The sequence below is a fragment of the Rhincodon typus genome, chromosome 3 (genome assembly GCF_021869965.1).
Source record: "Rhincodon typus isolate 14 chromosome 3, sRhiTyp1.1, whole genome shotgun sequence".
Classification (NCBI taxonomy): domain Eukaryota; kingdom Metazoa; phylum Chordata; class Chondrichthyes; order Orectolobiformes; family Rhincodontidae; genus Rhincodon; species Rhincodon typus.
In genome coordinates, this window is record NC_063334.1 from 71654575 (window position 1) to 71679980 (window position 25406).

Here is a 25406-nt window from a genome sequence, read left to right on the forward strand (position 1 = left end):
ATGTAATTTGTTTCTATTTTCAGCAATGTTGTGCTATATTGAATATGTACAAATATATGGTGCTGGATATATAATTTTCTTGAAATATTTCAAAGAAAATGAAATTGTGTGTGAAAGCCAGCAAATGTCTTTGAAAGCCTAAGACACCAACATTCAGAAAAAACAATAAACTCTTTGTTTTTGACCATGTTGTGAATTAAAGGGTATAATGTAGATCTGTCTATAATGTGCTTGAAGTTAACACTGTATATGTCATTCTAAGCTCAGGTCTTTGCTAACCAATTCATAACCCAATCCTATGATGTGAGTACAGGTTTCAAGTAAGAAATAATTAATAAAGAGAATTTTAAAATTCTTCAAGTGGTGTAAATACATCGCGGATCAGTCTGTATCTGTAAAGAGAAAAAGGGCAGTTAACAATTCACCAAAAGATTACCTTCTGTTTTTACTTTATGATTGCTGACTGACCTGCCATGCATTTCCAATACCTTCTGTCAACAATTAGCTCATGTCTAATATTTAACCACATTAATAAGTAGAGGATGGATAGGTTAATGTATCATCTCACCTTGTGATTAATTACATACATCATTCATATCCAGGGTGAGGTTTTTATATTTCATTCTTCAACATTTTCATCTACAGTAGAAGTTCCATGTCCAAGTCCTGATTTTTTAAAAATTATTCGAAGGATATGAGCTTATTGTCCATAGCTAATTGCCTAGAGGACATTTAAGACTCAACCATATTGCTGTGAGTCTAGAGTCACATGTAGGCCAAATCAAGTAAGCATGACTGATTTCCTTCTTTAAAAGTGATTAGTGAACCAGATGGGTTTTTATAACAATCAACAGTTATTACATAGCTACCATTGGGTCAGCTTTGTGTTGAATCCAGGTTTCACCATCTGCCATGGTGGCGTTCAAACCCACATCCCCACAGCATTACACATGCAGGATTACCAGTTCAGTGACATTACCACTCCAACACCATCTTACTTATAAATTCCAGAACCCTAATTATTTATTCAACAAATGCAACAAATAATTATTTGTAGTGATAGACACTACATGAATGAAAAGCTGAATTGGGTTAGATACATAATTACAGTGCCTCTAAGGGCAGGTCACAGGCTAGGAATCCTGCAGCGAGTAATTCACCTCCTGACTCCCCAAGGCCTGTCTGTCATCTACAAGGCACAAGTCAATAGTGTGATGGAATACTCCCCACTTGCCTGGGTTGGTGCAGCTCCAACAACATTCAAGAAGCTTGACACCATCCAGGACAAAGCAATCCACTTGATTGGCACCACATTCACAAACATTTACTCCCTCCACCACCGACTCTCAGTAGCAACAGCGTGTGCCACCACAAGATGTACTGCAGCAAGTTACGAAGGCTCCTCTGATGGCACCTTCTAAACCCTTGTCTGCTACCTTCTAGACAGACAAGAGCAGCAGATACCTGGGAACACCGCAACTACCTGCAAGCTCCCTCCATGCCATTCATTATCCGGAATTTAAACCACATTAATGTTCTTTCAGTGCCACTGGATCAAAATCCTGGAACTCCTTCCCTAACAGCATAGTGGATCTACTGCAACATAGAGACTGCACCATTTCAAGAAAGTACCTTCCCACCATCGTCTCAGGAAAAACATGGGATGGGCAATAAATTCTGGCCCAGACAATGATGCCCATATCTCATGAATGAACAAAAAACATCAAATTGCTTTTAAGTAGTGCTACCTAAATTGTAGAACAAAAAGTTGGCTTTTTGCTGAGAGAAATTCTTTGAAAGTAAGGGAAAAAGAGGGTAATGAGAAAAATGGTATTTTGGGAGAATTTGATACGGAAGGGCACTGTGTCCAAAATTTGGTCGTGGAATACAGTTTAGAAAACACGAATGGTTCTGACGTTGAAGCTGCAGTGAACATGTGACACAAGAAAGCTAATAATGTAGAGTGGGAATATACAGTTGAATTGTTCAGAGTGAGTTTGATAAAAAGTATTTCAGAATTCCACGGGGCAAGAGGTTTACTGTTGTTTTAAAGTAATTGCTCAGAAATTGGCTATGATATTTACCATCAGCGTGGTCATAATGAACAGTTAACAACACACAAAGTTAACAACACATAATCCATGCTAAGCGAAAAATGTTTGTACAATTAGTAGTAAATTTTTATTGGAAATATTTTTCTAAGCATTTTTGTAGAGAGAGGAGATGGGTTGGCACATAGTTATTGGGCGTTATGAATAGATAGGTTTTTTTTGCAAGGAATCCTTGACGGCAGTTCTTATCAGTTTTGGAAAGGAGCCCACACATATTGTGTTTTGAATGTTGTAGCTGGTCAATGTTCTATTGAAATTTGATAACTCAAAAAAAAAGTTGCAGCATTTGCAATAATGTTTTTGAAATAAGTACAAGACAGAAACCTTAGAAAATAAATGTTTGAATTATTTTTAACACTTGTTACAGGACAGGGCTCCGTTCAAGTCAAAAAGCATTTAGGATATTTGATTTGCTGAACTCTGCTTTCATCAGCCTTGTGTTGGGAGGGAACTTTACGTCTGCTGTCTCTGTTATTGGCTATTGGAATTAAATAACAGCTTTGTCCTAAGATTCAGCCTGAACCGGTTCTAAACCTAATGACAAAAGTGCAAGGATGTGATCGAAACCACTTTACCACCAAGTCCAATTTATTAGGTTTGATAGAGGATTGGCTAACCAACAGAAAGTAGCCAGTCAAGATAAATGGGTCTTTTTCTGGTTGGCAGGGTGTAACTAGTGGTGTGCCATAAGGTTCGATCCTTGTGTCCCAACTACTTACAATCTATATTAATGACTTAGATGCAGGGATAGAAGGTACAATAACCAAATCTGAAGATGACATTAAAATAGGTGGGAAAGTAACTTGCAATGAAGAAGTAAGAAATTTACAATGGATGTGGACAGGTTAGGTGAATATGCCAAAATTGGCAGGTGGAATTTAATGTGGATAAGTGTGAGCTTATCCATTTTCATTAAAATAGAAAAGCAATTTATTAAGTAAATGGAGAGAAAATTCAGGGTGCTTTGGTGCAGAAGGATCTGGATGTCCTCATGCATGAATTGCAGAAGAACAGTATGCAGGCACAACAGGTAATAAGAAAGGCAAGTGGAATTTTTGTGCTTATAACTAAATAAATAGAGTTTAAAAGTAGGGAAGTGTAGCTACAATTGTACAAGGAATTAGCAAGACCATAACTGGAGGACAGTTTTGGTCCCTTTATTCAAGGTTGGATGTAGTTACATTAGTTAGATTGATTCCAGAGGTTGAGAGGTTTGTCTTATGAAGAGAGATTGAACAGCTGAAGCCTGTACTCTCTGGAGTTTTGAAGAATGAGAGGAGGTCTAATTGTGGTATATAAGATGCTGAAGAGGTTTGACAAAGTAGACGTAGAGAGGATGAGATAACACTGCATGGAGCTGGAAGAACACAGCAGGCCAGGCAGCATCAGAGGAGCAGGAAAGTTGACGTTTCAGGTCGGGACCCTTTTTCAGAAATGGGGAGGGAAAGGGAGCTTAGAAAGAAATAGAGAAAGGAGGGGTGGGGCTGGTGAAGGTAGGTGGGATGATGATAGGTGAGTGTGGGAGGGAGTGGTGGGGATTGGTCAGTGAGGTGGGAGGAGCGGATAGGTGGGAGAGAAGACGGGCAGGTTGTGTCAGGTCAAGGAGGCAGGGATGAGAGGGAGGGTTGGATATGGGATGAGGCCAGTGGTGGGGAGATTTTAAAACTGGTGAATTCCATGTTAAGGCCATTGGGTTGTCGACTCTGAGGTGGAATATGAGGTGTTGCTCCTCCAGTTTGCAGGTGGTGTCATTGTGACACTGGGGGAGGCCCAGCTTGGACATGTCACCCAGATAGTGGGAGGGGGAGTTAAAATGGTTGACGACTGGAAGGTGGTGTTGTTTGTCACGTACAGAGTCCAGATGATCTACAAAATGATCTCTGAATCTACGCTTGGTCCCACCGATGTAGAGGAGGCCACATTGGGAGCAGTGGATGCAGTAGACCATGTTGACAGATGTGCAGGTGAACCCCTGTCTGATATGAAAGGTTTGTTTTGTGCCTTGAATGGAGGTGAGGGGGGAGGTGTAGGAGCAGATGTAGCACTTTCTGCGGTTGCAGGGAAAGGTGCCGGGGTGGTGGGGTTAATAGGGAGTATGGAGCAGATGAGGGAGTCGTGGAGAGAGTGGTCCCCATGAAAGGTAGATAGGGCTGGGGAGGGGAATATCTCTTTGGGTGTGGGATTGGATTGTAAGTGACGGAGGTGGCGGTGAATGGGATACATTGGATACGGAGGTTGATGGGGTGATATGTGAGGACAAGGGGGATCCTGTCTTTATTTTTGTTGGGGGCAGGGGTCATGAGGGCAGAAGTGTGGGAAATGCAAGAGATGCAGTTGAGGTCATTTTCGATCACTGGATGGGGTAAGTTATGGTCTTTGAAATAGGAGGACATCTGGGATGTTCGGGAGTGGAACGCCCCATCTTGGGAGCAGATGCAATGGAGGCAAAATGACCTGATGGCCGAAACATAGAATTCACCAGTTTTAAAGTCTCCGCACCACCAGCCTCATCCCATGTCCAAGCCTCCCTCTCATTCCCGCCTCTTGACCTGACACAACCTGTCCATCTTCTCTCCCATCTATCCGCCCCTCCAATCCCATAGACCAGTCCCCACTACTGCCTACCTGCACTCACCTATCATCATCCCACCCCTCCTCTCTCTATTTATTTCTGAGTTCCCTTCTCCATCCCCATTTCTGAACAAGGGTCCCGACCTAAAACGTCAACTTTCCTGCTCCTTTGATGCTGCCTAGTCTGCTGTGTTCTTCCAGCTCCACACTGTGTTATCTCTGACTCCAGCATCTGCAGTCCTTCCTATCTCAGATGTAGAGAGGATGTATCCTCATGTGTGGCAATTTAGAATGAGAGGTCACAGTTTAAGGATAAGGGGTAGCAGATTTAAAATGAGGATGAGGAGAAATTCTTTCTCTCAAAGGGCCATGAATCTATAGAATTCACTACACAGAGTGTGGTGGATGCTGCGACATTTAGTAAATTTAAGGAAAAGATAGACAGATTGTTGACCAGTAATGGGTTAAAGGGTTATGGAGAGTGGGTGAGAAAGTGGAGTTGAGATTGGGATGAGATTAGCCATAATCATATCGAAAGGTGGAGCATGCTCAAGGAGCTGAATTGCCTGCTCCTAGTTCTTATGTTCTTAACTGACAGAAAAATGCAGTCTCTACATGTACTTAGGTAGCTTGTTTATTAAATATTTATTAACTTATGTTACTATATTTATGTAAATATTACAGTAAAGGAGACACACTAATCAACAAGTTTTCATTTTTGATCTTCAAGTTAACAGATCTCAAATGGAATGACCTTAGTAATGATATAATTGGATTCAGTGTTCCAAGATGAGAGGAGAGTAAACAGCAAAGATTCTCTTTTCTGACTATTCTTCTGGAAAATGTGTTTACTAGGGCAATGGGTAAGAGTACGGGAAGGAATGCCTGTGCCGCTCTCAGTGATGAAATAGTCAGTCGGCATTCAATATGTCAAATTATAGAAAGCACCAGCTCTTGCTTAAGGCACTGTAAAGTATGTGTAAAATATGGAACTATCATAATATGTGTTCATGCCTTAAATAAAGGAGAGTGGGAATTAGTGTGATGCTTCATATAGTTTTCCAAAATTGTTACAACGAAGTAAACATCACATATAAACTATTGTACATTTTTTACCAGTTGCTGTACTGTTGATGTACAAACTCATTTTGAATGTTGTGTTAGATGAAATGTTTTGGGCTGTATTACTGCTTGAGGAATAGTTTGCATTGTGCTTTATGTACATGAATTGAATGATGTCAAAAACAAATTGTTATAACTTTTTAACTGGATAAATAAACACCACAAGTCAGTGTTTTGGCTTGGTAAGAGGTACTGCAGCTTATTAGAGCTCTTTTCTGGTACTGGTTTTCTGATTCAGAAATGTAGTGAACTAATGCAATTCTACAAATTATTTTATGCTTTTAAAAGTGAAATCTTATTTGTGTTGCATTGTCTCTGAGGTAATGTATTGATCAGCCAGTGAATTATAAAACTAATATTGGGCTTACTTATTGTAGCATAATGGTACTGGAGGATCCTTCCTGATTTTATGTTAATTGATTACAGCCTCACTGCGAAGGTCATTTGGGAGAAAAGGTAGAACTATTCTGTGTTTACTTAGGTTTGATGATTCTTCACTACAGCTCTATTACAGTTAATGTCTTTGCAACAGAAGAACACGTTTGATGATTTCAAACAAATAGTGGTCAAGTTCTGAAGTTAACAAATGGAAGACATATTCACAATAGAATTATTTCGTCAATAAACTAATTGACTAAAATTCTATGATGCAGTAGTACTTGTATATAATTGATGAACATCACTTCAGCACTTTTGAGAAGTTTGTACCATAACCTCAGAAGTGATAAGGCCACTCAATAAAAATCTATCAACGGGTCTCAACATGTTTTGAGGTTAGGCATTCATCCAATGACCAAATTAATTGTCAATCTGTGACACATATAATACTTGTGTAATAATGCATGCTTATTCATTCCAGCACAAGTGAGAAAAGAACCATACCCTATGTGAACTTCAGTGTAACCTGACCACTGCAGAGTATTTTGTTTCTGGCATTCAGTTCTCTATTGCTTGGTTCATTAGTTTGTAACAACAGTGTGCCTGTCCCAATGCTTGCTTCTGTGATCTGTTGCTTTCTGGTTGTGCTGCATCTCACTGTTTTTAGATTCCATTGTGTTTTGTGTGGTTTTGTGGTTTGCTGTGGTTTATGTTTTTTTCTTACTGCCTGAAATATTTCAAAATGCAAATCAATAGTAGGTATTGCAGCATACGACAGATTTATGGATGTTCCAATTCAATTTATCTCAAGAAAAATCAGTGGGTTTTCTTACAATGCATTGGAGTGAAAGTTTTCTGGATGCAGTTTCATGGCCATAAATTGCTACATAGTCATTTGACATTCTGAACCATTCAACTCAGGGGGATGGATGACCATGAACTAAATGGTCTGTCCTGCAAGCTGCTGGAAGGAAGTTAAGGAAAGTATTGTCCTATGACACTTTCCTGCAGCTGTCAGCATTTGGATAATGGTGATGTTGAGGGAATCCTCAGAGTAAGTGCCAGAAATGAAATGGTATAAACACAATAAAAGGTACAGGAGTAAAAAAAGCTAAAACAAATAAAATCCACCCATTAGATTGCATCAATCAATTGGATAGATGTTATATGTTGACATTATTTATTACAGTTACTTTTACCTTATTAATTGACATTCATCTTTTTACATGAAAATATTTCTGATGTGACGTGACTAACCAACATTAACCAAGCTAATTCTATATCCTCATGAATTATTAACTAAGACATTATTTCTCATTATTTAGTACATTTTATATTATGAATTTTGGACATACTAACTTGTTTTAAAATAGTCATGTTCACTCAATAAATGTTCAGCATGCTCACATTGTTCATAAATGTCCACATTTAAAAAAAGAGTTGTGTTGCACTGGCACCAGCATTTGAGTTATTACTAATCTTGTAACTTGCTAACTGTTATTATATTATATTGTGAATTATTAATGTTTCTCTCCTCTGATTAACAATATTGCTATCCTGCAAATTAATAACATTGTTACTATCCTATAAATTACCACATGTCACTATCCTGCAAATGCAGTGTTCTTATCCTTCATCTCTCAATGAGTCATTGTTTCAATCTCACTTTATCTTTTGCTTTCTTACATTTTCTTCCCTCTTTCTCATTTTCTCTCACATTTCATCTCCAAACATTTAAAAAAGGGAAACTGCCTGAGGTCCGTATTCTGTTTCTTTCATTGAGCTTATCAATGGCTGTCAATATCCATGCTAGCAATATGATAAAGTGGCTCAGAAATCACTGACCAAACAGCTCAGGTAACAATGAAACTATGGTGCAAACTTAACATGAGATTACGTATAAAAATTCAGGTCAGAGTAGTACTTTCTATAAGTGACAAACATATATTTGGAGTCGATCTTAATTGTCTTCATCTTGGGGATATTGAGGGGGTGGGCTATTAGAAAATGCTGATTTAAACCTACAGGCTTTTACAGGTGGCTGAGGCACCCTCAGAAAAAGACATCATGAACTTATGTAAATTAGAGTTCTAGTATTTCACTGGGATCTCATTGTATTTTAACTTGGATATCAAAAGGAAAACTGCTTTCAATTTCCTACCAGCAAGCAGATCAACTGCTTGTAGGATGGACAAGACAGCTGTCTAATGATATCAAATGTGACCGTGGTGCTAGGAATATCAAGAGCGCACTTCTGGGCATCACAAAGGACGTCATTACCTAGTCCTACCCGTTGCACACAGGAAATGGAACTGTGGCATTTGAACAATCCCTGGGATTTAATGCAAATCTGAGAAACTAAGACTCAGAAGTGTGGCTCTCACTCAGTGACAATCTACCAACAGCCCTTCATCCAAAGATAATCACACATATCTGAAACCAATTCGAGGTTAAAATCATCTGTTTAGTGTCGGCTTCTGGTTCATCCAATTTTGGATTACTTTAAATGCAAGTAGCAATTCTCAATACATTGCATATTGTGAATGTCATTCACATTGAGAGCTTAACCAATGTTAGAAGTGTGCTGATAAGTTACTTCATTTGAATTTTCAAAACTATAGAATATATCCGATTATGTTACATCTACCATTATTTAAAACAATATCCAACATCATCTAACTCCCTGAAGGCTTGATCCACTTTCCACCTGTAGTAACTTTCCTATGCTGAAAATACATCAGCTGCTGGGACTCATTTAGGCAGGGAAATCTCTGGCACTGTTATAAGTTGCACAAGGCTTTTCATTTCAAACTTAATTATTAATATTAGTATAATCACTCATCAAATAAGACAAAAGATGCTCGCTAAGGAGCCGTCAAGGGATGTGATAAACCCTCAACAACCTGTGACTGGGAATTAAATTAAAATCTCGCCTATGGCATTGTATTGTAAACAGCAAAAATCTGAACTAATCAATTACAAGTTCAGTTAGCATTGTTTAATCTTAGAATATAATTTTAGTTATAGAATAGTTTTATTAATTCAATCAGTTTTATCTTTAATAGTTTGCAGCAATCTGCTAGAGTGGATTCAATTGTTTGTTTTTGAGTGGGTGGATTGGGTGGGTTATAAGAAATTCTGATAATGTGACATGGATAGGTATTCAGTAGCAGTTGTGTTTAAAATTAAGGTGAGCAGCTGTTAAGTTTGCAGCCAGTGATCTTTAACAATTTCAGGCATGTCTAATTAGAGTCTCTTACACACCAGTGAGTGCCAATGGTCTCTGCTGAGGAAGTGTAACTGACATTAAACAGCATTTTTGCAGCAAAACACTTTCTAGTGTTTATTTTAAGAAGACAAATGATATATATTTTCAAATGAAAATGATATATATTCTCATAAAATGTGATATAAATGTAAGATCTAAATTAGAATACCAAATTGGCCAAGCAGGATAGTTTGGTGTACTTGATCAGTAACTAGCCAAATGATGTGAATTAGGAAAGCACTAACTTGCTATGTCATTTTCATTCATTGGGTAGAATTTTATGAGCCCTATGGCAACAGACCAGGAGGAGGGATTGCTTACGGAATGATAGGGGAAGGCACTGGAAGAGGTCCCCAGTGTTCTGCCATCACAGCCATGACATTTTGCTAGTGGAGGGGAAATAAGCTGCTCACACAGCAGCCAATTGAGCCACTTAAGAGTAATATGCACCATGACATGTACTTTTAAATGCCACTTCCCACCTCCAATGGCATTTTGCCTTCATCTGGGGGACTATTTGCAATGCGGGGAGACCGCCCAGTATAACCTGATTGCCTCTGAGTGGGTACTGGCAGGTGGAAGGCCTGCTCTTTGGGGACTCCCTGGCGCACAGGGCAGCACAGTGGCAGTAATAGCTACTTCAGCAGCAGTACAACAACTTGTACACCTTGTGAACTAATGATAGTTTGAGAACATTAGAAAGGAATCATTTCAGTTCAGGAAACCATGATGTAGAAGCAGTTCAGGTGGAGATAAAAGAAATTATAAAGGTAAGAAGTATCTTGTGGGAATGGTGTACTGGCCTCCTAGCACCAACCAGTTTGCAGAATGGATTATAAAGGAAAAACATAATGGCGCTTGTCAGAAAGTACGGTAATAATCATGGAGGATTTTAATCTACATATAGCCTAGAAAAATTAGGTGGTAAAAAGTAGCTTAGATGAGGAGTTCATAGAATGTACTGAAAATAACAAATGCTTTAAGGATGGTTTCTCAGCATAACACATTCTGGAGCCAACCAGAAAGCAGTCTATGCTAGACCTGGTATTGTACAATGAGACAGGATTAATTAGTAATCTCACAATTAAGGTGCCCCTAGGCAACAGTGATTTCAATATGTCTGAATTTTGCATGCAGTCTGAGGAAGAGAAGCATGAGCCTAAGACTCGTATTTTAAGCTTAAATAAGACCAAGTATGAGGGGATTAAAGCAGAGTCAACTAAACTGAACTGACAAATTGAGTGAAGGGATAGGTCAATAGAAATATTTAAAGGACAGACATGTAAAGGCAGACATTTAAAGAGATATTTCAGAATACAGTATCAGGATACGGGGTAGACCAATTGGTATTAAAGATGAGGAAAAGTTTCTTCATTCAAAGGATAGCAAATCTAAGGAATTCTCCACCTTAGAATGTTGTGGAGGCTTAGTTAATGAATATATTGAAAAAGAAATGGTTTTTTTCTTAGATTTTAAAGGAACCAAAGGGGTAAGTAGAGATAGCGGGACTGGGACATTGAAATAGAGGATCAGCTATGATCATGTTTAATGGTGGAGCAGTCTTGAAAGGCCGAGTAGCCTATTCCTGTGCTTAGTTTCTATATTGCTATGTTTAATGCACAGGAAAGATGCATTTCAATGAGAAAGAAAAATTCCAAAGCTAAGCCCCACCATCCATAAGTAATGAAGAAAGTGAATGATAATATCAAACTTAAAAGCATAGAATTTCACAAGATTCACTGGCAAGTTAAAAAAACTGGGCAGAATATTAAAATAGGAAAGAATGTCTAAAAGATTAATAAGGATAGAAAAATTAGAATGCAATAGAAAGCTAACTAGAAATATAAAAACAGTAAAAATTGTAACGGTTTTTAAAAGAGAAAAGAATTAGCAGAGTGAGCATTAGTCCTACAGGAAGTAAGTCTGGAAAATAACGGGAAATAAGAAGGTGGCAAATTATTTGAACAAGTATTTTGCATTGGGCCTCATTGTAGAGGAAATTAGTAGCATTCCAGAAATTTCTGAAGTTGTAATTTCTAGAAGTGGCTGGGAGGGTGGAACTCAAGAAAATTACAAACATCAAGAAAGTGTTCCCGAGCAAATTTTTGGAGCTTGGGCTAACAACACACCAAGTCCAGATGGGCCTCATCCTAAGGTCTTAAAAGAAATGGCTAGGAGGATTGTTCATGTGTTAGTTTTAATCTTCCAAAGTTCCTTAGATTCAGGGAAGGTTCCATTAGATTAGAAAATAGCAAATGCAACTCTTATTTTAAAAGGAAGGGAGACAGGAAGCAGGAAAATCAAATCCAGGTAGCATGACATCTGTCATAGGGAAGGTGTTCGAAACTAGAATTAAAGACCTTACAACAGGGCAGTGAACAATGTTCCAGGTAATGAGGCAGAGTTAGCATAGTTTTGTGAAAGGGATATCATGTTTAACCAATTTATTGAAGTTCTTTGAGGAAGTAAAGTGTACTGTGGTTAAAGAAGGAGCTAAGGGATGTACTGTAGTTAGATTTCCAGTAGGCATTTGATAAAGTGCAATAGCAACGGTTATTGTGCAAAATGAAAGATCATGATTTGGGGGTAACGTATTTGCATGGATAGACAATTGGCTAGATAAAAGTAAACAGAGTTTAGGCATAAATGCGTCATTTTCTGGTTGATGAGGAATAATGAGTGGTGAACCATAGGGATCAGTGCTGGGGCTTCAACTTTTTAATAACTTATGTAAATGATTTATATGAATGTACTGAAGATGTGAATTTTATAGTTACTGATGGCCCAAAGATAATCTTTGAGGAGGACATAAAGAAGCTGCAAAGGGATATAGATAGGTTAATAAAAGGGCAATGATCTGGCAACTGAAATATAATGTGGCAAAATATGAAACTCGTCATTTTGGTAAGGATATCAACAAAGCATGCTATGTAAATGCAGAGAGATTGCAGAACTCTGAAGTGCATACAGATCTACATATTCTAGTGCATGAATCACAAATCATTGGTATGCAGGTTCAGCATGTACTGAAGAAATCTAACAGTAGATTATAATTTATTATGAGGAAAAATTAATACAAAAGTGGGGAGGGGATACTTCAGTTAGTTAGGGTGAGACCATATCTGGAATACCGTATACAATATTGATCTCTTTATTTAAGGAAAGGTGTGAATACACTAGCAGCAGTTCAAAAAGTTTTACGAGACTAAAACCTGGAATGGATGGATTGTTTTAGGAGGAAATGTTGGACAGGATAGGCTTTTATCTGCTTTAGTTTAGAAGAGTAAAAGGCGACTTGTTTGAAACATATAAGGTTTTGAGTGGCATTGACATGGTAGATTTGAAAGGGTGTTTCCTCTTGTGGGGGAATCCAAAACTAGGGATCACTATTCAAGCATAAAAGGTCCTTCTTTTAAGGCAGACATGAAAAGACTTTTTTTCCTGAGAGTCTATTGAATCTTTGAACTCTCTTCCTCAAAAGAAGAGTCTTTGGATATTTTTAGGGCAGAATTATATAGATTATTGACAATAAGAACATGACAGGTTATCAGAGGTAGGTTGGAATGTGGATTAATCAGATCAACCATGATCTTCCTGAACAGTGAAGCAGGCGCAAAGAGTTCAAACTCTCGTGTTCCTAATTCATATGCTTGTATGTTAATGATAATAAAAGTTAGCATTCCTTAACTTTGAAAAAAATGAACTCAAAAGCAGACCGCATTTTGGAAATTTTATTTATTTGTAAATTTGATGCTATCCAACAATTAGATCCAGCACATTACAATGGCGATTACACTCCAAAAACACTTAAATGTGCTTTAGGATGAAAGCTGCTTTATAAATGTACCTTATTTCTTTTCTCTAATTACTTCATTTTAATTTGCAACCTGTGTTGCGTAAGTAAACATCTCCATATCATAAGATGTTTTTAACTTAATTTTCCAAGCTCCTATCCTTGACCAGCTGAGTGGGTAATGCATTAGCTGGTGTAACATGGAGCTGTGTAAACTCAGAACATCTGAGCTGGCTGTCTTTAGTCTTTTTGTGACCCTATTCCTTGAGCTAAAGAAGGGGAATTTTGGCCAGAATTTCTGCTCCTGATTTGCTATGAAGTGAATCTTCCTGGAAGTGTCTGTGTGTAGTTACCAAATGAGGGTTATATTTCCCTCCCTATGATCAGTGATTAATTTTACTAGCAGTGTGTACTGGAATAAATGTAATGGCTTAGCAATCTTGGCACAGAGCTTCAGGACTGTGTATCAAGAATTTGGGCTTTGATGCCTAATTCGTGGCCTGCAGGGTTTTGCATTCAGTGAGGCCATGTCCAAATTTCTGATATATATTTAATGTCAATACCATGTCCCTTGTTAGACAGTCACAGATCTAAAGTGGCTTTTTTGGGGGAAGAAGACCAAAGCCCTACAATTTGTGCAAACATGCACTATCTTCGGGATTTGTATTTGGAGGAAATTATTGAGAGGACGGCAAGAGGGAGAGCAGGGTGGAGTTGGAAGAAAAAGCATCAAAGTGATCTTTAACAAAACTGAAGTCAAAATGACTCCGTTGCTGTTTTTGGATGTGTATTTATTTTCCTAGCCCTGTATGTTACAAATCTTTATCCATATTCCACAGTACATTGTCTCTGTGAACAATAAGATAAAACTTTGATCAAGGCACTTACCTGGACAAAAGAGACTACCTGACTTATTGCCATTAGAAAAATCAGCGAATGTGTGAAACTGTGCCTTAAACTCCAGATTACATTACATTTCTTCTGGCAAAATGTCCCAGAGATATATTAGCAATCGGTTACTTTAATGATGAAACAAGACTAGATGTGCCAAATTAGAATTGCGATGTAAATAACCTCCAGGTGGTCTTATCTTAGGTTTTCTAAATAATCAGAAACTTCATTAAAGACATTGAATTAATCTATTTAAAATAATCTCTTGTCAGCTTGCACTATTTCAGTAAATAATCTAGCTTTACAGATTTGTAAAACGCCTCTTGCACGGAGTTACATTAAAAGATTCTGAATTGTCATGATTTGCACAATAACTGTAAAAATTAGCTGAGAAAGTTTCAAAAATTAAACCACTCACAATCAAACTTTATTTTCAATGAAGTAGAACACTGACCTAGAGGTCCTTTTTAAAGTTACATCACTTAAACATATCTAGCACTACCCAAGATCGTGTGTCCTTCATGATGGTCAGTTATTTTCTGGTTCCACAGAAGTTGTATTGGTATTGTAAATGGGTTTTTATTTGCACCTTAAGTAGAATTTTGATTGTCTATGGAAAATGTTTTCATAGCAAGCTATAAGCCCAATGGCACAATTGCAAAGATATTCATGAAACAGAGAGATCTGTTTGTATGCATATCTTTGAAATTGGAGAATTGTTAAAAAAGATAATAAAGCATATGGAATTTGGAAGCTAGAGTAAAAAAGCTAGGAAATAATATGAAATTTATGCTAAACTTAGCTAAAATGTTGGTTCAGCCCAACTGGTATAGTGTGTTCATTTCTGGGCACAACTTTACGAAGGGTATGAAGTCTTTGAAGAGAGTACAGAAGAGATTAGCTCCAGGGATGAGGACTTTGAGTTATGTCAGTAAAGTGGAGAATTAGAAGCTGTTCTTCTTAAAGCAGAGAAGGCTAAGAGGAGCTTTAATCCATCTGTTTAACACTGTAAAATGTTAGATGGAGAACATTAAAAGCAACTGTGTCTAGCAGCTGAAAACTTATTCAGCAAGAAGGACAGATTTAAAGTGGTTAGCAAAAGAGCTGGCTGTGATGTAAGGAAAAACCTTCTTAGCAATGAGTCATTAGGATTTCAAATGCAGATTCACAAAAAGAGTTGCTTAAGATCTTAAAGGATAAAAATTGCAGGGATATAGGGAGGAGGAAGAAGTGGGTCTAACTGTATTGCTCTTTGAAACGGTGTGTGCAAAGTTAATAGGCTGAATGGTCTCTTTCTATGCTGTACTATTCTGTTATTCTAACATGTTCTTTCTAGCAATTCTAATAATCTACATAATTTTACTACTCTGTCAATTCTCTTTCTTTTCCACTGTCCCTTATCTGTCCTTTCTCTCTACCTTCCCCTTACTTTGTCATGTGTTGGTTGACTAAAAAAGGATCTGCTGCCCATCCAGGCTGGAAACGAACCATCCACAGTCAAGGAATCACCACCTTCCCTTGTCCTAGCTGCAAACATGACATAGATCTTGGAGAACGTGGCCTTAGTGGTCTGTTCCGAAACTTCACCTTGGAAACAATTGTGGAAAGATACAGACAGGCCGCTAGAGCAGCAGTGGCAATCATGTGCAATCTCTGCAAGCCCCCACCCCAGGAGGCCACAAAGAGCTGCATGGACTGCAAGGCAAGCTACTGCAATGAGTGTTTCAAACTCCATCATCCTTGGGGGACTCCAAAGGCCCAGCATGAGTATGTAGGACCAACAACCAACTTCCGACCTAAGGTACAGAGCTTCTCTTTTTGCTACTTTTGTACAATGTGTTTCAGAAAGGCATTCCCAGAAATGCATTTATTTTATTAGACATTTTATTCTAGTTACAAAATCATGATTAAATAAGTAAGCAAACAATCTCCCATTTTTTTTTTTTTGCAAAGATATGGTTGTACATAGCCCCATCAGTTGAAACTCATACCTCTCCACAAACAGGAAAAGGGCCAAAGACTTTTTCATGAAGTTGGTGCCTTATTATAATTAATTTGATTTGCACTCAATACTACAGAGAGTTAGCAGAACCAGCAGATAGCATTGAATGTTGTAAGCAACAAAACTAACACATAACAACGTGTTACGTTCATCAGTAATAATCTTGCATACATAAATCGTAGAGATCTGGCCACTGTATGTTAGAGCCATTTTGCATTTATTCATTAAAATTGAAATATATTTAAGCAGAAAGAGGAGCCATTGAATAGGTTGCACAGCTGAATTCATTTCCTTATTTATTCATTCTGACTCAAATACACAGATCAACCTTAAAATTAGCACTTTCCTCGAGGACATTAATGTGATGCGACAGATTAAAGTAATCTAAATATTTAGAGGAAATAATCTTCAAGCAAATTTTTTTAATGCTATAATTTTATTACCAGGTTTTGCTAAACAACTACTTTAACTCACTAAATTTGAAAATCCCAATTTCATGGACTGATCATTAGTTTTTCATGTGGCAGGGTTGAGTGATTCACAATATTTAATCTCCAGCTTCCTTTTTCATGAATGCAGTGTTATCTCTAACAAGAGTTAAAGATCCTTGTCTGTCAATCGTTGCTATGCTATAATTATAATATCTGCTGATGAAAATGTGACAGATGTTGCTGTCATTTTACCCATGTGTGCAACAGCTGCACATCATAACCTTAAGATTGCAGCATTTCTTCAGGATTCCTGCAAATATGATCAAAAGAAAGATGCACCAATTGAAAACATCTGCTACATTTGTTTTGAAACATAATTTATTTTTCCCTTCTCCTCCACAGTGACTATGATACTTTGCCGAAGGGAATAGTTTTCATGTTTGACTTTGGATATTATATAATATCGATGTTAGGGGCCGTCATAGCTGAACCTAATTCATAAAATCTCATATTTCTAACACGGCTTTTTTGGATCACGGATTGTAGTTTCTGTAGCTTACCCATCCCTGGCGCTAATTGTAATTCTCTCGGTTCAGGCCCAGCTGTGATGGTGGACTTTCCAACGTTCAGCTCCTCACCAATTATATGGAGAGTATCCTGTCTCTGATCATCCCATGAGGCTGACTGGCCATTTCCAAGTCTCTGGATTGGCATCAGAGGCTACCCTTGTGCTACTGTGCTACAATCCCATGACTGAAGCTTGTGTCACATGCCTTGAATGAGGCCTGCTGATAGCCTTGACAACTTACTTCATTTGTGTCTGCAATAATGGCAAGGGAAGATGGAAGTAATATGAGCCTGGTATCTCTGGCTGAGGAGGCAAAAAGTTGAGGCAGGGATGCTGCGCATATCTAGTTGGGCCCTGAGTGAGTGTACACTATTACAGCAGGCCAAGAGCTCAGAGATGAAACCTCCTCCAGTCTACGAGCTGGGTATTTGACCCTGAACTCTCAGTGTCTTTGCTGCAGATTACAATGATAGTAGCCAGTGCCACCCAAGGTGCAGCCTGAACTTGTAAATGATTTGGTGATGTGCCAAGCGAGTTCTTAGAGGTTGGTGCATATCCTGCCAGGACCCGTGGACATGGGATGCTTGTAGATGGTGCCCATGGAGCATGCCCTGCGATATTGGTGTCTGAGTTCCAATATGCAGGTCTTTCAGATCTAGCTGAATTCGTTAGGTACCCACTTTGATTTCCATTTTGAGGTTAATGAGGTGAGTTGGGCTGTGAGCTAGGCATTTGACAAACAATAACTCCTTAGTTGACACTCTTTGCTGCCTGACGAGAATCTCTCCACAACGCTTATGAAAAGCATAAAAGATGGAGCGATATTCTTCCGACATCACATGGCCTTGTCTGACTTTTCATTTCATTCTGCCACAAAATTACCCATAGCCCATGTCACTCAAGGCACTGATAAGACTCTGGCCAGAGAGTTTCTTGACTAAATTAACATCTCACAACTCTCTCCCCTGTTCAAAATGTTCCTTGTTTGTTTAGACAGAAAGTAATTAATTAAAACCCTTGAGCTGTTCTCCTTTTAACCTGAACTAATTGCATTAGACTGGAGAGTGGGAAAGGGAATAGGCAGAAAGAGAAATAGAAGAGAAATTACAAATTGTATTGTTTTCAAAGGAAATCAAGACTAATGAGAAGAAAAGAAAGGGAATGAGAGACAAAGGATGAACGAATAAGGAACCGAGTAAAGGGGAAGAAATTAAAGGAGGGAAATGAAGGAGTAATAGTTTTACAGATGATGAGAAAGACAATGCAGATGAGAGTGGAGTGATTTTGAATAAATTTAATCCCTGAATTGACAAATATTAACCAGCAAAAAATGCTCAAAAGTAAACGAAGGTTATATAGGAAAAAAAAGCAAATTAATTTTTTATTACCACCAGAAATCAGCCAAGTATTTAGTTAAAGTTCTGTTCCTTGAGCATGTGTCTTACACCATGAGGTAGATTTTTCAGGTAAAACTTTAGCTGAATGAAATGACTCTCAGGAATAAGGATGAATTTTGAATTGTTCACAAGCCTCAAGACAGTCCTAAGATGGTGATGTGTGAGGAATTGGGAGGGGGTTACAGTCAGAAACCATTGGTGTTCATTGGGAAGGCTGGGGAGCCCGGGGAGTATTCTTTCCAGCTTGCCTTTTTTAAAAGGTGACTTAGTCATAGATAGTGCCAATAATTCCTCTTTGGAGCAAGTGTGGAAAATTTATCAGTTCAGCAGAGGACACCTAAAATTCCTCACAATCCTAAGGAAATTAATTAATGCCTGTTGTATTTGACTGCAAGAGAAACATGAAAAATCAGTGAACCAACATGGGGTCAAACATCTTTCTGGCATTTACTGAGTGCAGGATACTGTGTTAGATCCCAGAAAGCCAGATGGTGAGAAATAACACTGGAACCAATCTTTATTCAGTCTAATAGTTATTTAAAGAGTGAAGCATTACAAGCATATATTACCTAACTCAATCCCACGACAACTTCAGTGTGTGCGCCTCTATGCACGATTAAATGAAACCCCAATTAATGGCTGCATATAATTAAATCCAGTTAATATGTAAATGACACATTGCCTTGAAAATGATTACTTTCTGCATTTATGTTCAGCCTGGAAAATGGGTAGACAAAGTGTCAATTTCACCGACAGTATGTCTCCTTTGTAATCCACTTACTCTTATGAAAACATTTCCAAAATGATAGAAGTCAGCAAACATCATTACAAACTGAACAAGTCTTTGCAAGGTTCCAATTCTAAGGTTTATTTCACTCATCTGTAAATTTGAAGGAATACAGAAATTGACTGAAATCTTTGGAGATGCTGACTGTCTGGATTGTGCCGTATCTGTTATAGTAGCGATTTTTGAATGACGATAGTTTTAATGTCTTGTTGTTTGATTCCTCCACCCAATTTAATTGTCACCAGATCCTGATGTGTCCTGAGCATGATATGGAGAAAGTTACCATGTATTGTGAGGTATGCAGACGGCCCGTGTGCCACCTCTGTAAACTGGGCGGATCACATGCCAACCACAAAGTAACTTCTATGAGCAGTGCCTACAAAGCCCTGAAGGTAAGTTATGTTGATGCAAGACCAAGATCTATTGATTACTTCCATTTTCCAAAAGTGCTTATTATGTTCTCAAATATCAAGACATAAAAATGCTCCAATTTCCTCTCTCTGTTTCTTGTACACAATTAGATTTTAAATGTTTAATGACTTTAATGTATCAGTGGCTTTCCCGATTCCTGGCCTCACTATTTATCCATTTAGTCTTTTATATATATTTGGTTTCTATACGTCTGATAATTGTTGGTTGTCTTGTGCCTGTGTAAAGTGAGATATTGAGGGTACATTGACAGCTGGTGCAATTTGAATGTCTTCTCTGGTTTCACCCTGCGGTATGCTTTGTTGTTATGGCAACAGGAGAAGCTATCCAAGAGTATCGGTTACCTCATCAGCAAAGAGGACCAAGTGAAAACTCAGATCTTTCAACTGGAACACATGATTCAGCAGACAGAGGTAAGAGTCAGCTGGAATGACAGTTCTTTCCATTCTACAGTTAGCTTATGTTACAACGTCATGCACTTTAAGAACAAGGAGGATATTTCGAGACAGCAGTGACCAAACTCTTGATCTGAAAATACAGCAAACATTTTTCTTGTTATTATTATACGTCTTCTGTTTGCTTATAGTCCAGTGAGTGTGAAGAAATATGAAATAGGAAACCAAAAAAGTTGCTTAACATCTACTTGCAGTTTTTATTTCTTATTATGACGTTTCCGCACGTGACAGCTACTGATAGTGCAGTGTATTAGCATTGGCAAACCTAGAGAGACAAGAGAGAAAATTGGAGCACAGAGATGAGCAGTTGCATCATAACCTGAATGCTAATACCAAAGAATTTAACACCTTTTGTATAAATATTTACTTGATAGTACGGAACTTCACATTATTAAAAGGAGGCAAGGAGAAAATGACTTTAGAAAGGAAACAAAATGTATCCAGAATGAAAGAGGGTACTGATTAGATATACTATAGAGATGCAGCATGATGTGCTAACAGTCTTAATTAACTCATTAAATCCAAAAGGGGCAGGTTAACTCAGGGTATTGCCACAGAGATGCAGCAAGGATTGGCTGTTTCCATCACATATTTCTCACTGAGTAAAGGACTATATATTCATTTTGTCAGCAAAGATCAGAGACCCTTGTGTGAACAGATGTAACTTCTAGCACATGCAAAGAACCAAACTGCAAGCCCAAATGATAATCTTAAATATGGTTTCAGTGTAATTCTTAGCCCAGTTAGGATTATTTAGTAAATGTTGTCCTTAAAAGCATGGCCAGAACAGAGATAGCAATTTACACCCAGGGAATTGTCTGAGCTTAAGCTCAGTGGGTCAGAGAGCTTAGGCAGAGGATTTGGGGTCTTGGTGGATGAGGTCCCTGACTTTGAGGAACCAATGAAAACCATAAGAAATTAAACAGTTTGCATATGACTGGGCCTTTTATAACCCTGGATCCAGATCCATGGAGTTTTTAACTTGGAAAGTAAGTCATCAAACTTCAACCCACAGGACAAAACTAGTAATTGAGTCTGATGATGCCATCAGAAATCTGTCTGCATACGGAATGACCAGTTGCAGGAACATAGAACATAGAACAGTACAGGCCCTTCGGCCCACAATATTGTCCCAACCTATTATTGTACTAAGATCAAATTACCCTGCATACCCTACATTTTATTATCCTCCCTGTGCCTATCCAAGAGTCGCTTAAATGTCCCTAATGAAATGGACTCCACTACCACTGCTAGCAGTGCATTCCACACGTTCACCACTCTCTGTGTAAAGAACCTACCTCTGACATCTCCCCTATACTTCCTCCAATCACCTTAAAGTTATGCCCCCTCATAATAGTCACTTCCGCCCTGTGAAAAAGTCTCCGACTATCCACTCTATCTATGCCTCTCATCATCTTTACACCTCTATCAGGCATCCTTCTTCGCTCCAATGAATAAAGCCCTAGCTCCCTCAACCTTTCCTCATAAGACCTGCCCTCCAGTCCAGGCAGCATCTGGTAAATCTCCTCTGCATCCTCTCTAAAGCTTCCACATCTTTCCTATAATGAGGCGACCAGAGCTGAACACAATATTCCAAGTGTGGTCTAACCAGGGTTTTATAGAGCTGCAGCATAACCTCACGGCTCTTAAACTCCATTCCCCTGCCAATGAAAGCCAACAGACCATACGCCTTCTTTATAACCCTATCAACTTGGGTAGCAACTTTGAGGGATCTGTGGATGTGGACCCCAAGATCTCTGTTTCCTCCACACTGCCAAGAATCCTGCCATTAACCCTGTCTTCTGCATTCAAATTTGACCTTCCTAAATGAATCACTTCACACTTTTCTGGGTTGAATTCAATCTGCCACTTCTTTGCCCAGCTCTGCATCCTGTCAATGTCCCGTTGCAACCTGCAACAGCCCTCCACGCTGTCCACAACTCTACCAACCTTCATGTCATCAGCAAACTTACTAACCCACCCTTCCACTTCCTCATCCAAGTCATTTATAAAGATCACAAAGAGCAGAGGTCCCAGAACAGATCCCTGCAGAACACCACTGTGTCACTATCTCCTCCAATTTATAAGTTCAATTGGTCAGATTGTAGTGGGAACACACTGTGTTAGACCCTTTTCCTGTCAGGCAATACCATTTAAAACTGATCCCAGGATCTCTGCTCAATGGTCTTTAACTCCGGAATACATTCCACACAGCATCACAGTTCTCTATTTAAAAAAAAATCCTTGTGCTCTTTGGCCTAAATCTAATCTAATGTTTGCCTCCTAAGTTTTATCTATTGCCTGAACATTCTTCCTCTAGTTTGCAGCTCAACACCCAATGCACAAAATGTATTAATTAGGAACATAGTATATGATTGTGCACATGATGTCAATATGAGCAGGAGGACAGAGCAAGGAACACAGATGGGAAGATTTGTAGATTGCAGGAAAGTGAAACTGGGCCTTGAAATATCCATGTATGGTAAAGGTAAATGCTGCTGAATGAAGATCACAATATAAGGAGATCAAGTTAATTTCATGAAACTAATTATATCAGAATTTGCTTAGATGTTGATAATTGATCTTAAGTTAATTAGGTGCAAGCAAATATCACTATATGGTGCCTCAAAGATAATTAGATATATCAAGGTTTTATTTTGAAATGTATCAAATAAAGCAACTGTGTCAGATCAATATCAGATGTTGATAAGTTGAGATATTCAACATATAAAATATCTACCACAGTTAGTTTGTGCACTTATTATTGGGATTTAGTTATTTTTGTAAAATTAAGTATAGCAGGTTTCAAATTAATAACTGAACAGCTGTGTTACATATGGATACCATTAGGATAATATCAGATTTATTTTTGATTCATTGATAACATATCACCTTTGCTTCATGTTTAAATATCTTTGAAGCATTTAAAACAAAAAGGTTAATTAAACATGTTAATTTGTTTATTTGCTAAAATGCCTCTTTCAACACAATGAATAAAATTCCATTTATTTTTAGAATGACTAAACTCTTTGTCAACATGGTATATTTGGCTTCTGAAGGATAGATCCAGAGTCAAGGGTGAATTGATTTAATGTGTGGTGTTCATAATATTTCTGGCTCGTCTTTGTTATTTTCTACCAATTCTGAAAGTTTATCCAAAGTTCCATAAAATTGCTTCCAGGGTAGTCATGAGTATTTATGGAATTTGAAGCAAATAAATGGGTCTGCTGTGCAATGTGGTCATTTTCCTTTTAATGGAGCCAAATGAAATGTAAGGATAGGTCTGTTTACAGCTTAGAGTGGGTGACTGGGGATACAGAAATCAGATCAGACACAAGCTTTTTTGTTAGTTTAGGAAAATAACACAGGCCCTGTTGGAAAATTACGTTAATTTTTTATAAGCTGCTCACAGATCTAGGCTTTAGGACCTTGCATATAATTGCAAACTGCAAACATTCGCTTTGTCATATAGAACTTAAACACTGCTTAAAGGAGACAAGGTGATAAAGGTTTCTTCTTTCATTCATCAGGACTAGGGCAAACACTATTGGTGGCATTCACATAGAGAAAGGGCACCAACTTGTAAAGAATGAGAAAGTGGTGCCAATTGGTAAGGCAATTGGAACAGTTTATTGTCAACTTTGGTAAAGTAATCACTTACAGCCAGCATAAAGTGCTTTATACATGTTAGCCAACATTACATATACACCATATACTGAGTTAAATCTGGAAATTTAATGTCAACCAACCATATACATAATATGACATCTCAGACTTAAATGTACAGTCTGGGTTATTTGCTTACTTATATTACTATTAACTTAAATAAATAATTAATTGCATGACTAACAGAGTAATGGATTGGCTATTTGCTATCAGATCAACCACCAATGTGAAGAGATTAAGATGGAGACCTCTTATACTAGAGTGTCAGATGTTATGATGCATCTAGCTGCCTTAAAGATACGGGCCTTTCTGAGAAATATTCGGACACAAGATCCCTAATTTTCTCTTTGAAGAATAGGAAACCTGTTTTGATAAACATACAAATAGATGCACAGATTATCTTTATGGATTAGGATAATGCTTTGGGGGACATATGATTGGATCTAGTCCTTGTAAAATTATCATGACTTGGTTGTGTAGTTTCATTCTGTGGTGTGTGATCTGTCATTGTGGAGAGATGTGTATCATAAGTTTTGGATGCCTGGTTTCTGTCTGGTGTAATACTTTCTGTAACAGAATTGTCATCTTTTATAATGGATGGTTGATCATGTAGAACTCAGAAGTATCATCTGTTTCATCATAGGATTTGACTATTGTTGGTGACAGTGTCGATTGACCTGGAATATGCACAATGTCGTCATATCTTTCCACAAACCCTAGTCACCATTGAAATGTTCTTTAAGCTTTTACTACCAGTCTGCTGTCACCAGATTCTATTGCATGCTTTCTGCTACCATCTTCTCTTACCCATTTGCTGCCACTATAACCACCGTGATGTAATGTGCCAACACAATGCACTTCATGGTTTTCCTTATGTTAGCCAAGATAGTATATATCACACTGCAAGTCTCTGTTGATGCTGTTTTTCTAAAGTCTGTTCCTTGCATCCTAGACCTGATGAGTTCTAGCCAAAAAGGGTCTGAATTCTCGTCTCCTTTAAAAATTTTGAGGAATTAACTGTACTTATCATTAAATCCCACTAAGCTGTCAACTCTGGGTAGCAATCTTTCATAACTTTGTTAGAATCATAGAGGTCTACAGTACTGAAAAAGGCTCGTTGATTCTGCGCCAGTCAAGAACAACCACCTAACTATTCTTATCCCATTTTCCAGCACTTGGCCCATCACCTTGTGAGCCTTGGCATTGCATGTGCAAGTCTAACTACTTCTTAAATGTTATGAGGGTTTCTGCCTCTACTACCCTTACAGGCAATGAATTCCAGATTCCCATCACCCTATTGGTGACAAAGATTTTCCACATTTCTGCTCTAAACCTCTTGTCCCTGACCTTAGATCTATGTTCCCTCGTCATTGATCCTTCCATCAAGGGGAAAAGTTCCTTCCTGTCTACCCTATCTATGCCCCTCATAGTTTTACGTATTTCAGTCAGGTCCATTCCCAATCTCCTATGCTCTAAAGAAAACAATCCCAGACTGTCAAACTCTCTTCATAACTAAAACTCCCCAGCCGAGGTATCA

At 38.2% G+C, this 25406-nt stretch overlaps 1 protein-coding gene across 1 annotated transcript in view; it reads left to right on the forward strand.

Annotated features, from left to right (window-relative positions):
- Positions 1-25406, forward strand: part of trim36 (tripartite motif containing 36) — a 108767-nt gene that overhangs the window by 12048 nt on the left and 71313 nt on the right. Inside the window, exons 3-5 of the mRNA XM_048594919.1 lie at positions 15610-15935; positions 19565-19711; positions 20066-20161. Coding sequence (XP_048450876.1) covers positions 15610-15935; positions 19565-19711; positions 20066-20161 — 569 coding nt within the window. The remainder of the gene's footprint in view (positions 1-15609; positions 15936-19564; positions 19712-20065; positions 20162-25406) is intronic.